General features: G+C 40.3%; 1 protein-coding gene across 8 annotated transcripts in view; it reads left to right on the forward strand.

The window, feature by feature from the left end:
• EHBP1 (EH domain binding protein 1) overlaps nucleotides 1-15,173 on the forward strand; it is a 442,179-nt gene that overhangs the window by 142,409 nt on the left and 284,597 nt on the right. For all 8 annotated transcript variants that reach the window (XM_054728303.1, XM_054728309.1, XM_054728302.1 and 5 more), the window contains one exon: nucleotides 9,155-9,250. In XM_054728303.1, the coding sequence (XP_054584278.1) occupies nucleotides 9,155-9,250 (96 nt within the window). The remainder of the gene's footprint in view (nucleotides 1-9,154; nucleotides 9,251-15,173) is intronic.

The following is a 15,173-nucleotide window of genomic DNA, read 5'->3' on the forward strand; positions in this document are numbered from 1 at the left end:
TCAGTTGTGATGATTTTAATATTTTAAATCCCTTCTGTATATTTTAGAATCATTGTGTTTTATCTCCATAGTGTGTTAAACTTATTACAGCATATGCATAATATTAAAAAGGCTGTTTTATAAATTGTATGCAACAGCTAAATAAGGACATAAAAATCAGTTCCAGAAGCTGTGGAGGAAATTATTAAGGTATTACTATAAAAGTTAAGGAAATAACTTTTTAATCTTGAGAAACTTAAGACATTTTGGAATTCTTGTTTCCAGCTATTTTAAAAAAATTAGCTATCAGTTATATTAAATCCAAAGAGTAGAATAATTGTTTTCTCCTGAAAAGACTCTTCTGTGTTCCTTTAAAATATACATTATTTGCTGTTAAGTCCTACTGAAATCACTTAGGGGGAAAACAGGTCTCTGCAACCACTAGCCAGAAAATATTCTAGTTTTTAATTTTAAATATGGTTCTGAAAAGAGTTTGAGCTACACAGTTATCAATTTTTTTATCATCTGTTTAGCTTTCTACTTTCCTGATTCTGAGTCTATCAGTCTATCTACTTTTTTTTTATATTGGTAGATTGAAATTTATAACTGACACCTGATAACTATCAGATTAGACAGTAAAATATTAAGGCACATTGCATTATTTGATTTAAAGTTTAGTTCTCAGTTTATTAATCACTTTCTTTAGATACATATCTATTTTTATTGCTAAATATACAAAGAGCTCTTTGCTGAATTATCTTTTATTGAGAAAATAATTATCATGACTAATTAACACAATATGCAGCTTCCCCTCATCTTCTTAAGTCATGGCATTTTTAACAAAGATTATTAGGCTGCAGTTCATTTGTATATGCTTAAATAAATTATTTTGCAGGATAATAAGTGTTCATAGGAAGCAGGGCAATTATCTTAGACCAGAAAAATTGTGGCAGCGTAGCCTGTGCCTTAAATCTAGTGTGTGAACTATAAATTTAAACTCACAGAGAGTGGGAGAATGCCAAAGGGAAACCAGAATTCTAAAGTCCTCACTAGCTTTTTTTATGGCATTACCATCTTTACTTTTTTGCCCTGTGGTTGTACTACAGCCTTTACAACGCACTACGATATCAAGAGGGGAGGCTACAATTGCAGAACTTTCCCTTATGGTGTTGATGGTTGCAGCTCTAAGATAAGTTTATATGTGACATCCTTCATATGTATACGCAGTTTTATAAATTCAGAATTATCAACTTACTATCTATATGACAATTACAAATTTTAAGTGAAATATATTTATTTTTGTAGGAATCAAAAATAATTAGTGAGTGTGTATTCTGTGTTTGGTTCTATACAAGGTACATATATATCTTTTAGGTAAAGTATGACATAAAATAATTAGAAAATAAGGCATTTTATAGAGTAAATACCACAAATCGAGAAATTTTGCCTTTTTTCCTAGGCCTGCTTTGGCAGATGCCAAAGGATCTGTGATGTGATTAAAAAGTGAGAACATTTGTATAAGGGGAACTGGATTATTGCAACCATTATCTGTACTAGGATACTGGCAAATGATTAACTTGCCTTTCATTACCATACTGAGGAGCTAAATAGCTGTACCTATGCTTTTGTACCTAATTATTTCATAGGGAAGTCCTTTCTGTTACCCTGAATGAAAACTGATTCGGGTTATTATAGTGCTGATATTTGCCAATATGATGTACTTTTTCTATATCAAATTCTTAAGAACCTAAATTACTGTCCCTGTGGATTTGTACAATTAGATGTTTATTACCATAGCTATTTTTAGTTACCTGTATTAGACTTTTCATTCTTGTTCTAGCTTCAGATTCTTGAGTTCAATTTGAGGTAGAGGTTGTAGTAAGCTCTTTGAAAATAGGAAAGCCATTTTTTCCATGTTTGCCACTTATGTGCATAACCTATTCCTCTTCAGTAAAATTTACTGGTCCTGCTTTTTGTCTAATATTTTCTAATAAAGAGGGAATATGCTAATTGACCCTCACGCCATCGCAAAGATGGCAGTGCCCACAGCCAATAAGGAGGGACTATGCATATTGACTGCTCTGCCCTCAAAGATTGACAGTGCCCACAGCCAATAAGGAGGGAATATGCTAATTGACTGCCATGCCCTCAAAGATGGCGGCGCCCATAGCCACAAGATGGTGGTGCCCAGTCCCCTCAGCCCTGCCGGGGAAGCAGGCACGTGGCAAGGCCGGGCCGGCCCCCAGGTGGGCCCGGCCTTGCCGCGTGCCTGCCTCCGGAGTCCCCCAGTCCCCCAGCCGCCCAGGGCCGGCCCGAGGCACAGGCAAGCCTTGGATGTCAGCTGCCCAGCTGCTCAGGGCTGGCCCGAGGTGCAGGCAAGCCTTGGATGGCAACTGCCCAGGGCCACCCGAGGCTCAGGTAACCAGGGCCGGCCGAGGTGTGTACTGCTGGCAGTGGCAGCAGCAGAGGTGTGATGGGGCGTCGCCTTCCCCTGATTGCCGGGTCGCCTCCTGTCCCTGAGGGCTTCTGGACTGTGAGAGGGGGCAGGCCGGGCTGAGGGACCCCCCCTCCAGTGCATGAATTTTCATGCACTGGGCCTCTAGTATATAATAATTCATTAACATTATAAAGCTGGCATTGCCAGCTATTCAGCTGGACTAGTTGATATTGTTTCATTGTCCTCACTTAGCCAGGTTGTACAGTCTCTGGAAAGAATATCAGAAAGCCAGAGCTGTTTAAAAAAATATATATTTTTTTATTGATTTCAGAGAAGAAGGGAAAGGAGAGATAGAAACATTAACCATGAGAAAGAATCATTGATTAGCTGGCTGCCTCCTGCACGCCCCTCCACTGGTTATTGAGCCCGCAACCTGGGCGGGAATCAAATCTGTGACCTCCTGGTTCATAGGTTGACGCTCAACCACTGAGCCATGATGGTTGGGCAGAAAGCCAGATCTCTTAGTTGGACCTTTCTCACTGGGGAGAGAGGTGCTGGATAGAATGGTGAGAAAATGGCAGCATACTAGCAACTTGGGAACTAGCATCCTTCCATTTCTTTTTATTAAAAAAAAAAAAAGATTTTTAGTTTGTTAAGCAGATTATATTTTTGTTTGTTAAGTAATTGAATTACCATTCCCTGATTCAATCATTTAGAGGACCAGCATTAGGAGACCTGAGGAAATTATCTGAAACCAACATCTTTTAACTGCCCAGATGTTGGGTGAATTATACATTCCCTGTTTTCCCCATTCTTGATCTGTCATTCATAGAAATGTTAAGACCGTAGCGATAGAAGACTATTTTCTTGACTACCATGTGAATCAGGGATAGAGCTGGGCATGATGTTGGTTGGATGAAGAACTCTGAACTTGGAAATCATTGAGTTTGGTTCTTTTACTGTTTACTAGTATGGTTCAAGCAAGCCATTTACTCTTTGATTGCTTCTATTTCCTTTTATGGACTTGGACTAGATTTCCTAAGAATATATTCAGGTCTAAAATTCTTTTATGGCAATTTTTTTTGTCAAAGAATTTTTCAAAGACTTATCTTTTCTTCTGTAGGTCAGAAAAGATGTTATTCTCTTTATGTTTCTACTAGAGGCCCAGCGTGTGATTGAAATCACACGAGGAGGCACCCCGCCTCCCGCCGTGTGAGGAGGCACCCCATGGGGGGCCGGGACCCGCGCCTGATTCGCGCAGCGCTGGCCACCGTGGGAGTCAGGCCGGATCGGTGCCGCGGGGGCAGGGACCGACACCTGACTCGCAGCGTCCCCTGGCTCCCCTGCCTGTGTCTGCTCCCGGGCCGCCCAAGCTGCCGCACCAGCTTGGGCAGGCCCCCCGTCTCTGTCTCCGTCTCTGCTCCGGGCCTCACCTGTGCGCGCAACCTCCTCCTGTCCGGTCATGACCCGTTACAGCATCCCAGCCTAATTTGCATATTACCTCTTTATATATATAGATATTACCTCTTTATATATATAGGTATTACCTCTTTATATGTATAGATTGTATGTGGAGGCTATGAAAATGAAAATATAATTATATGAAAATATAATTATGGGAAGTTTAAACACACTAGAGAAATAGCCTGGTCTACCTTTCCAGTACATGATAATTAGAGTTGTCATAAGTCTTCAGAATTAAAAGTATGTAGAGTGGAGTTTTTTGTTTTTTTTAAATATATTTTATTGATTTTTTACAGAGAAGGAAGGGAGAGGGATAGAGAGTTAGAAACATCGATGAGAGAGAAACATCATCGATCAGCTGCCTCCTGCTCACCCCCTACTGGGGATGTGCCCCCAACGAAGGTATATACCCTTGACCAGAATCGAACCTGGGACCCTTGAGTCCGCAGGCCGACACTCTATCCACTGAGCCAAAACTGGCTAGGGCTAGAGTGGAGTTTTGATTAAGGATTATCTAAGGCAGAAATTTACTTTTCAAAATGGAGATTGTTTACTTTATGGAGTTTTGTTTTAAGACTATCAAGAAGCATGAAAATAGGAAGGGTAATAAGCAGAGGAATTTCTGGAGATGTTTTTTAATCAACAAAACTCGTTTTTTTACCTTGACTATGGTGTGCTAAAGTGGTGAGTCTCTACTTCCCTTTCCTCACCTGAAGTTTTGTGATTGGAAGCAGTGGAGAGAGAATAGAGGGAGAATTATTGGCAACTTATGAGTTGGAGGATGAGAACACTGCTAAACCTATATCTTCTGCTGGTATTTTAGCTAATAAGATCTGAAAAGATTTGCATGGATGTAAGATTCCATGATCTTAATCTCTTCTCAGTTCTATTTCCTGGGTTCAAATCCAATTTCTGCCACTTACTTGCTTTGTGATCTTTGGCCAGTCTGTGCCTCGGTTTCCTCATTTGTTGAATCTGCTCACTCACATGCATCTGCACTCATATACTCGAACTTCATTCCTGCTATTGCAGAGTGGTCTGTGGTGAATCTGTCTCCTTTTGTATTGTTACGGACATTACTCTAGCAGTTCTTTCTCTTCTGTATCATTGAATTATCCTTCTTAAATGGATATTTCCCATTAGCATGAAAATATTTTTTTCTTATTAAAAAAATTCTCTCTGACAGTATTTCTCCCACTAGCAACCAAACAGTTTCTCTCTTCTCTTTAAGCAAAACGTTTCAGAGGAGTTGTGTGTACTTGCTGTCTTCAATTTCTTTCCTTCTATTCTTTCTTGAACCCAGGCATTTGCCATCATCACTCTACTGAAACTTATTCTTGTGAAGTCAATAATAGCTTCTGCTTTGTTAAATCCAGTGGTTATTTTTCAGGTCTCATCCTATTTGACATATCACTAACATTTGGCACACGTGGTTGATTGTTCCTTTTTCTTGGAAACATTTTCTTCACTAGACTTTTAGGATCCCAATACACCTCTGATTTTCCTTCTGCTTTACTGATCATCCTTTTCTGATTCCTTCTCATTTCCTTGACCTGTAAATATTGTGCTCCAAGGTTCAGTGCTTGTGCCTTTATATTCTTCTTCATTTGTAAATATTTTTATTGATTTCACAGAGGAAGGGAGAGGGAGAGAGAGTTAGAAACATCAGTGATGAGAGAGAATCATTGATTGGCTGCCTCCTGTACGCCCACTACTGGGGGATCAAGCCTGCAACTGGGGCATGTGCCCTTGACCAGAATCGAACCTGGGACCCTTCAGTTTGCAGGCCAACGCTCTATCTACTGAGGCAAACTGGCTAGGGCTGTGTCTTTATATTCTTTATCTGTACTCCCTTGGTATCACATCCACTCTTAAGCTTTAGATATCACCTGTATGCTAATGATTCCCCAGTTTATAATCCAAGAGACATATATTTAGCAGTCTATTTGAACATCTGTACTTGAATATCTCCTAGGCACCTCAGATTTCATGTGTGTAAAACTGAGTTCTTTATCTTACTTCCTAAACTTGCTCCTCCTGCAGTCTGGCTTGGTTGTTAATAGCTATTCCTTTCTTCTACTTGCTCAAGGGCAAAGGCCTTAGAATTGCCATGTTTACTTTGTTTCTCTCATCTAATCAGACAGCAGATGTTACTGATTCTGTTTTGAAAATATAAAAATATTTTCAGACTCTAGCTAGCCATTTTGTACCATCTTTTTACCATTCCAAGCCAAGTCACTATCAGCTTTCCCCTGGTTTATTGCAATAGCTTCTTCTCCTTGTTTTCCTCTCTTGTGTCTGGAGCCTATTCTTGATACATTAGCTGGAATGAATCTGTTAAGACATAATTTAGGTTATCATTTTTCTGCTTAAAACCCTAGTAGCTTCCTGTCTCCCTCAAATTACAAGCCAAACTCTTTGCAATGGCCTCCCAGATCCTTATATGGTTGGACCCTTATTATTTCTCTGGCCTTGTCTCCTACTCCTCTTCTTTTTGATGACTCTGCTCCAGCCACATTGGCCGCCTTGTGATCTGACTGCCTCAGCACCTTTCCAGTTGCTATACCATCTCCTTGGAAAGCTCTTCTCATGTATTTATATATCTGATTCTTTCACCTTCTTACGGCCTTCTCTTAACTGTTACCTTCTCAATGACACTTTCTCTGACTACCCTATTGAAAATTGTTACTTTCTTTTGCCCCCCTCAGCCCTTCTTCCATACTTCTATTTTTCTCTATAGCACTTACCTCCACCTAAAATACTATATATTTTACTTAATTATTTTGTGTGTCTCTTCCTATTATACTGTAAACTCTACTAAGGCAGATTGTGTTTTGTTTTTTCCTACTCTGAGTGCCTAGACAGTGCTTGGCAGATTGTATCAACCGAGTAAGTGAGTGGAGTGAATGAATAAATGGTAGCTATACGTGATAGGCTTCTTAGGCAGATTAAATGAGTTAAACATAAGTAAATTCCAAACATAGATTGACATATAGAAAGTTCTTTATAAACTGTCAGCTTTTATTATCACATTCATGGCATTTCCATGGATAGTCCTGCAGGCCATAGAGATGAAGACTTAGTTGAGATGTCTTGGCATACCTAATCTTCCATCAGCTTTGGCTGGAAATGCCACCACAAAGGAAGAACTATAGTGGTAACTCCCAAATTTTTTTTGGTTCCTTAGGGAACCTTGATAACCAAGATTTATAAGGGAAAAAATCTTTAAAATTACACCCATTAGAAATATTAACTGCAAAAATTGCGTTCTTTTTTTTTTTTTTTTACTTGTTCCAAATAAACATTGACAGTCTAATGGGAAATGAACTTAAATGCAAAGCAGGCAATTACTTTTTCTTTTCTTTTTCATTTAAAAATATTTTTATGCTATAATATAGCAACATGTACACTCATTCAATACCTAATTTTTCTACCTTGAAACCCACCAAATTGTTAATTTGTATTTTCACTGCCTGACATATTATTAAGGAAATGCTGTAAGTTTAACCTTAAAATAAATTTAAGCCAATAAAATACAACTTATTTCACACATTAGAGTTCCAAAAATATTTCTTACAACAAACAGGGTTCTGCTGCCAAAATAATTTGAAAACCACAGAAGCCAGATAAAGTCATTCATTTTAAAAATATATATATATTTTTTATTGATTTCAGAGAGGAAGGGAGAGGGAAAGAGAGATAGAAACATCAATGATGCGAGAGAATCATTTATTGTCTGCCTCCTGCACGTCCCCCGTTGGGTTTGGGCTTGCAACTTGGGCATGTACCCTGACTGGGACTCAAACCTGTGACCTGGTTCATAGGTTGGTGCTCCGCCCCTGAGCCACATCGGCCAGGAAAGTCATTTATTTTTAAATTCCAAATTCCATTTTTAATGGGGTTTTCACCTTAGATTCTGTGCAAATTCTAGCCAGAGTAAGAGTTCCTGGACATACCAAAAGCTGCTGCTGCCCAACTCTTAGATACTTCAGACAGTGACATGATTCCTGTTTACACAAGGACAGCCTGTACTGCCCTCTCTCACAATGGAAGGTTGCAAACCAGGAAGTGCCTGAATTAAAATGAGTGTCTCTGAGGTCGTGAATTCCCACCTCACACCTTCAGGGGAGTTTGGAGTCTTCCATTTATCCCAATGAAGAGGAGATTTAGTTGTAGCCAGTGTCACTTTATGTGAGAAAAATTCAGAAGGCAACAGCTTTACCCCGCTGCACCAGCTAATGGCCCAAGCAGCCAATTTGTTGTTACTGCCAGCACTGAAGAATAGCGACCAAGTACTGGGAGAATCTACAGGAAGCCCCTCATTCTGTGATAGCATGGAGTGTAATTCCCACAGCAAAAATCAGAGGAAGGTCAGGGGAGATTCTTGAGGATAATTTATAGGCAGTATATAGGAGGTTTCCAATGAGAACACGTTTCCAAAACTTCTTGATGATTCCCAATTTTGAAGCAGGCCCCCCACCATCACAATTGTCACCGACCTTGGTAATGTTACAGAGATCAAGCAGCAAGGAAGGGGTCTGTGTGTAGACCCAGCTATTCCTTTGTGTGTCTGAGGCTACTGGACTGGGGTGGGGAGTGTCAACATTTAAAAACTTTGTCATCTTCAAGAATGACTTAAAGTGGAGAGTAGTTTTTGGCATAGAGGGGTTTTCTCATTACCTTTACCCTCACCTGAAATCACATCTTCATCTCTTAGCAGAGTTAGAAGTGAAAGGATCCACAAATGCATGTACAACCCGGGTGATTGAGTGCTGCGATTGGAAAACTAGCTTCCTTAACCACAGCCTTGTGTGGATTTTATTTGTTCAGAGATTGTTTTCCCAAATGAAAATCTGGTGTCCTCCATCAGACGGTTGGAGGGCATTGATTGCCGCAGGATCTGTCTATCATTGGGAATGGTGGAGTCTAGAACTGGCAGACTCTCATACAGCATTGAGTCCCCCCATTATTGCCACAGAGGATGCAACCCAACAAAAGTGATGCTGAGAAGATAACCTAGTGTCCTCAGCCCTTTATTTTGCATCTTTGGGAACAGTGGAGTAAGGTTTGTTTATAGATGTCATTGGTAGCTATCATGTGATATAACTGTCATGGCCCAAGTTTAAAGCTTGAAAAGTTTTATTTGACCAGTTATTTTTGTTTCAGGGAGACTACAGATCTAATGGATAGTTAAGTAGGGTCAATATATTTTTCTAAATTATTAACATTGCATTTCCTGTACTTCATATTGAAGCCATTATTTTATTCTGGTAGGCTCATAGCTGGCAACCTGGAATAAAAAATCCATACCGTGGTGTTGTAGTATGGCCTGTTCCTGAAAACATTGAAATCACTGTGACACTTTTTAAGGTAAGTTTCATTTTTATAAATTAAAGAATTTATTATAGAATCATGGTTCTAAATGAGAGAATATTTCACTATTAATTGTTCTATACATTTGGGTCCAACCTGGTACCTTAATGTGCATTATTTTTAGGGATATAGCAGTTTATTAACAATGCAAGAGTATCAGGGTACTTCATGGTCTATAAAGTCAGAATAATTTGGTAGTCCTTTTGAACTTGTTATAATTAAGATACTTCTTTTACTACTTCTTATGTTCTGTCCATGGGAAAAGTTAAAGTGCTTTTCCTTTAAGAAAGTTGAGGTTTGTGGAATTCTTAGTTCTGAGCCTCATTTTGTTAGCCATGTTTGGCTAATACCAAGATATGTTTTAAAATGAGCATTTGATAAATACAGGGTATCCCCCCAAAAATGTATATACACTTTTAACAGCTGATAGCTCAATTTTGAAAACATATTTTAATAAATACTTTTATAATTATTCATAGAGTATGTATACATTTTTTGGGATATCCTACATTTTAGTGATGATAGTATTAGAAGATAATTTTAAATTTATATTTTGTTGATATTAATATTTTACTTATTTTTTAAAAATATGTTTTTATTGATTATTTAGAGAGAAAGGAAGGGAGAGGGATAGAGAGATAGAAACATCAATGAGAGAGAAACATCATTAATTGGCTGCCTACTGCATGACCTCTGCTGGGGATCGAGCCCGTAACCTGGGCATGTGCCCTGACCAGGAATCAAACTGGCAGCCTCTTGGTTCCTGGGTTGATACTCAACCACTGAGCTACACCTGCTGGGCTTGATATTAATATTTTATAAATATTATAGCTTAAAAGCGAAATTCTAGTGTAAATTCAAAATATAAATCCAAAAATATAGGTGTGCATATACCTACCAGCCTATTTTATATACATGTTTTTTTCTTGAAAGTCTTCCATATTTCTGGAAACATTATCATGTATTTCTCGCACAGATGGTATTAAGTACTAACATATTTAGTATTTTCCTAACCAACTCCTTATCTACTCAAAAAAAAAAAAAAAAAAAAAAGAGAGACAACCTTTTGAAAACGAATGCTTTCTTTCTCCTTTTATTTTTTAATCCTCACCCGAGGATATTTTTCCATAGATTTTTAGAGAGTGGAAGAGAGAGGGAAAGACAGAGAAAAACATTGATGTGAGAGAAACACATCAATTGGTTGCCTCCTGCATGAGCCCTGACCAGGGCCTGGGCCAGGTAGGAGCCTGCAATGGAGGTACATGCCCTTGACTGGAATAGAATCTGGGACTCTTCAGTCTGTAGGCCAACTCTCTATCCACTAAGCCAAACCAGCTAGGGCTTATTTCTTCTTTCAGTCTTTCCAATTGTTTTGAAGTTACTTTCGCAGAAGGACAGGAGGAAGAGGGACATCTCATTAAGCATAAGTTAGTAACATAAAACTTGAGAATCTCCACTAAATTTTACACACACACACACACACACACACACACACACACACACACACACACTAGAGGGCCGGTGCTCGAAATTTATGCACGGGGGTGGGGGGGGCCCTGGGGGGTCCCCCTCAACCCTCTCCAATCCAGGACATCCCTCTCACAATCCTGGACCGCTGGCTCCTAATCACTCACCTGCCTGCCGGCCTGGTCGCCCCCAACTGCCCTCCCCAAAAGCCTAGTCACCCCTCATTGCCCCCCTGCCAGCCTAATTGCCCCCAACTGCCCCCCCCCCCTGCCGACCTGGTCACCCCCAACTGCACCTGCTCTTCGGTTGTTTGGTTGCGCCTCACTAACCCTCCTGCCGGCCTGGTCACCCCACGTAGCCTGCTTGTTCAGTCATTTGCTCGTCCCTCACTAACCCCCCTGCCGGCCTGGTTGCCCCACGCAGCCTGCTTGTTCAGTTGTTTGGTTGTCCCTCACTAACCCCTCTGCCAGCCTGGTCATAGGCAGCCATCTTGTGAGGGCGTGAGGGTTAATTTGCATATTACCTCTTTATTATATAGGATACTATAGATAGATAGATAGATATAGATAGATAGATAGATAGTTTTAAAATATATTTTTATTGATTTCAGAGAGGAAGGAAGAGGGAGAGAGAAATAGAAACATCAATGATGAGAGAGAATCATTGATTGGCTGCCTCCTGCACACCCACTACTGGGGATCGAGCCCACAACCCAGGAATGTGCCCTGCCCAGAAATTGAACCAGCGACATCCTGAGCCACACCAGTCTGGCCACTATAATATTTCAGGACATTACATTTAAGTAGAGCATTGTTATATGGCTTAGATGTGAAATCTGTTTAAAAAAGTTACTTTTGATTTTGTGGTTGATTATATTAATTCATTTATTCAGGAACTACTGCAGAGATCAGTAGAACAAAACAGTATGATGAATGTTAATGTACTAACCCGTGAATGGAATACTACTTTTAAATGCTGTTTCATTTCTTCTATTTTACAAAACATTCTTAATATTTTATGTGTATTTTATAGTTTTGATATTACTGTTATTGGCTTTAAAACATTACTTGATTATGCTTGTCATATATATACCATACTTGGTTTGCCTAGGGAGAAATAAGGGGTGAGACAGTAGCTACTCTTCTTTTTCTCCAGGAGGATCAGGGCTATCCTATTGCCTTTCAGCCAGCTGTACTAAAAGCCTGTTATTAAACTCCTGTAATCCATATTTTTTCTACTGGAATAATACAATAAGATTAGAAGTTAACTATGAGAACTTTGGGGTATTTCATTTAATTCTCACAGCAACCCTAAGTTTCTATGATTATTCCCGTTGTATTGAGATTCGAAACGAAGGTAACTTGTTCAGTTACACTATGATTTAGCCCTCCTCCTCCTCCTCCTCCTCCTTCTCCTCCTCCTCCTCCTTCTCCTCCTCCTCCTCCTCCTCCTCCTCCTCCTCCTCCTCCTCCTCCTCCTCCCCCTCCTCCTCCCCCCCCCCTCACCCAAGGATATTTTTTGCATTGATTTTTTTTTTTAAGAGAGCAGAAGGGTGTAAGGAAAGGAGGGAGGGAGAGACAGAAAGAGAAATGTCAGTGTGAGAGAGAGACATCGATTAGTTGCCTCCTGAATGCACCCCAACTGGGGACTGGGGATGGAATCTACAACCCAGGTACGTGCCCCTGCCTGGGGGTCAAATCAGAGACCCTCCCATGTGTGAGCTGACGCTGTAGTCACTGAACAACACTGACCAGGGCTAGTCCTGTTCTGTATTCTACGTTGTACTGCCTATTCTGTAATCAAAAGACTGTGACTATAGATTACAACAACAGCAAGATCTCCTGACATTCTTGAAGAATTTTAAGTAATCTCTTGAGTGTTTTGATTCAGTCTGTTGTTTATATTGGTAAAGTAAATGAATGGATAGAGCTATACAACTTTTTTAAAAAAGAGGATGATAGTGAAGAGTGGTTAGAATAGAGCTGATAAATAGCTGACAGCCATGTGTTTGGGGAAAGTATATACACTGAGTGATTCTGAGTTGAAAGTGGCTGTTGAAATATGTCACTTGGAGGATTAGGAGATAAGTGTTGTTTTCAAGTACTGATGAGAATGTTCAGCAAATCCTCATCACTGAACTTTTATGACTTTGATTGTTATAGTGTGTAGGAAAATAAAACACACACCCAAATACCTCTTCCTGCCTCATTTGCTGTATCACTTGTGCTAAGGCAACCTTGTGACCATTTAGAATATTTAAGAAATATTTAAGTCAACATTTTTATTTTCCTGACTCCCCCATCCCCCCACCAGAATTATAATAGAGAAAAGTAAATCAAGCAAAAAAACCTTTTCATTTTTTCATGATAATTTTTGGATCTTGTTTTTTGAACATCATTGAAAATATTCAAGTGAAAAACTTTTTCATATTTTCCCCCTTTTAAATTTTACTTTAATAAAGTTTCACAGTTCCCTTAATCTTGAAACTTGTAAATAGGAAAAGACTACTTTAAACCCTCTTTGTTGGAAGTATAGTATTTCCAGAGGTGTGCTCATAGTCAAGGTGCATTTTAAAGAACTTATCAATGTTTTATTTTTCTATGATTCAACTAGAAATTAATTTCTTCATGCTGCATGCTTGTTTTTGAAATTTGAATTAGATTGAAAATATCAGATGCTAGTAAATGAATAACGAGCCTTTTAGGGTTTTGAGAAGGAAAGAAGGCTCTTTAAGCCATTTTCAATTTTTCTCTTTACTGCAGTGGTATGAGAGGAGACTCAAGCAGTGATTTTCACCCCTTTTCATCTCATAGCACACATAAATTAATTACTAAAATTCTGCGGTACACCAAAAAACATGTTTTTGCAGATCTGGAAAAAAAAAAAGTATAATTTCAATTCATTCATACCGGGTAGCTTATTGTTGTGTTGGCTGTTGTCATTTTTTTATTTCACAATCTAAGGAAAAGAGGTCAGTCAATACCCCTAACTAAATAGTCAGGTATTGCATGTTTTAACCTTTTGCATTCGGATGTCGAGTGTGACTCGACACGGTTAGCATTGGTAGCAGCTCTTTTCATACTCTTTGAATGTATCAATAATTTGAAATATAAAAAAATCCAAATAAATAAGTTTGTATGAAAAGAAACTCCAGTTTTTTATTCTACTGCCACGCTTTGTAAAATCTGGGGTATTTAAAAAATTAAATCCCGAGTAGAATAAAGGAATCGAGAAAAAAGCAAGCGAGTGCAAAGGGTTAAAAGTTCTTGTGGCACACCAGTTGAAAAATCACTGCTCTAGAGCAGCGGTCACTAACCTTTCAGACCTCACGGACCACCAGTGGTCCGGGTTCCTTAAACTAGCGGTCGCCAACCTTTTGGATTTCACGGAACACCAGTGGTCCATGGATCACCAGTTGGCCACCACTGCTCTAGAGGATAGAGAGTAGGACACAAAGAAGACTTAATTGATTTAAGCTGAAAGCAGTCTTCATTACAAATGTTTTTGTCTAGTGAATAACAGTTATTTATATAGATACTAAAGGTCTGACACACAAAATTCATGCAAGAGTAGGCCTTCCTTCCCCCGGGTGCCGGCACTGGCTTCCCTCTGGCACCCAGGACCTGGGCTTCCCTCCGGCCACTGGCAGGCACCTGGGACCCGGGCTTCCCTTCGGCCCTGGCTTTGTCTGGAAGGACATCCGGTCTAATTAGCATATTACCCTTTTATTATTATAGACTAGTGGCTTGGTGCACGAAATTCGTGCACTCGAGGTGGGGGGTCCCCAGCCTGGCCTGTGCCCTGTCACAGTGCAGGAGCCCCGTGATCCATTGCCCCAAAGAGGTAGGCCCTGCCCACCCATCTGGGGCCTCTCGATGTTTTGCCTCAAAGAGCCGCAGACCCCCAGGTCTTGCCACGCGGAGCTGCGGGACCCCCAGGCCTTGCTGTGCAGAGGCCTTCGCCGGGCCCCACCTCCAGTCTGGGCCGTGCAGAGGCCCCTGGACCCCCGGCGCAGGTGTGCGGAGGCCTCTGCCGGGCCCTGCTCCCAGTCCGGCGGACCCAGCAGAGCTGCGCAGAGGCCTCTGCCAGGCCCCAGGCCTCCTGGTGATGGATTGTGACGGTGTGACGCAAGTCCCCGACGCTGCAAGTCCCCGACGCTGCAAGTCCCCGTCCACCTGCGCCTGCTGCGTATGCAGCCTGCTGATTGGTCGTTATGCGTGAGGGCGTCCCAACCATTTGCATATTACCCTTTTATTAGTATAGATGCCATTTTGAAGTGTCTTGAAAATGAACATTACTGTTGCTATTTTACATGTTTTTACTCACTTTGCCATATCAGATGTGTTCCTTGAAATTATTCTTTTTAGGGGTAGTACATCATTGGTGTTTAAAAATAATATTTCAGCCATCGCCAGTGTGGCTCGTTTGAATGTTGTCCCATGCCGGAATACAA

Source organism: Eptesicus fuscus, chromosome 16, assembly GCF_027574615.1.
Source record: "Eptesicus fuscus isolate TK198812 chromosome 16, DD_ASM_mEF_20220401, whole genome shotgun sequence".
NCBI classification, from domain to species: Eukaryota; Metazoa; Chordata; class Mammalia; order Chiroptera; family Vespertilionidae; genus Eptesicus; species Eptesicus fuscus.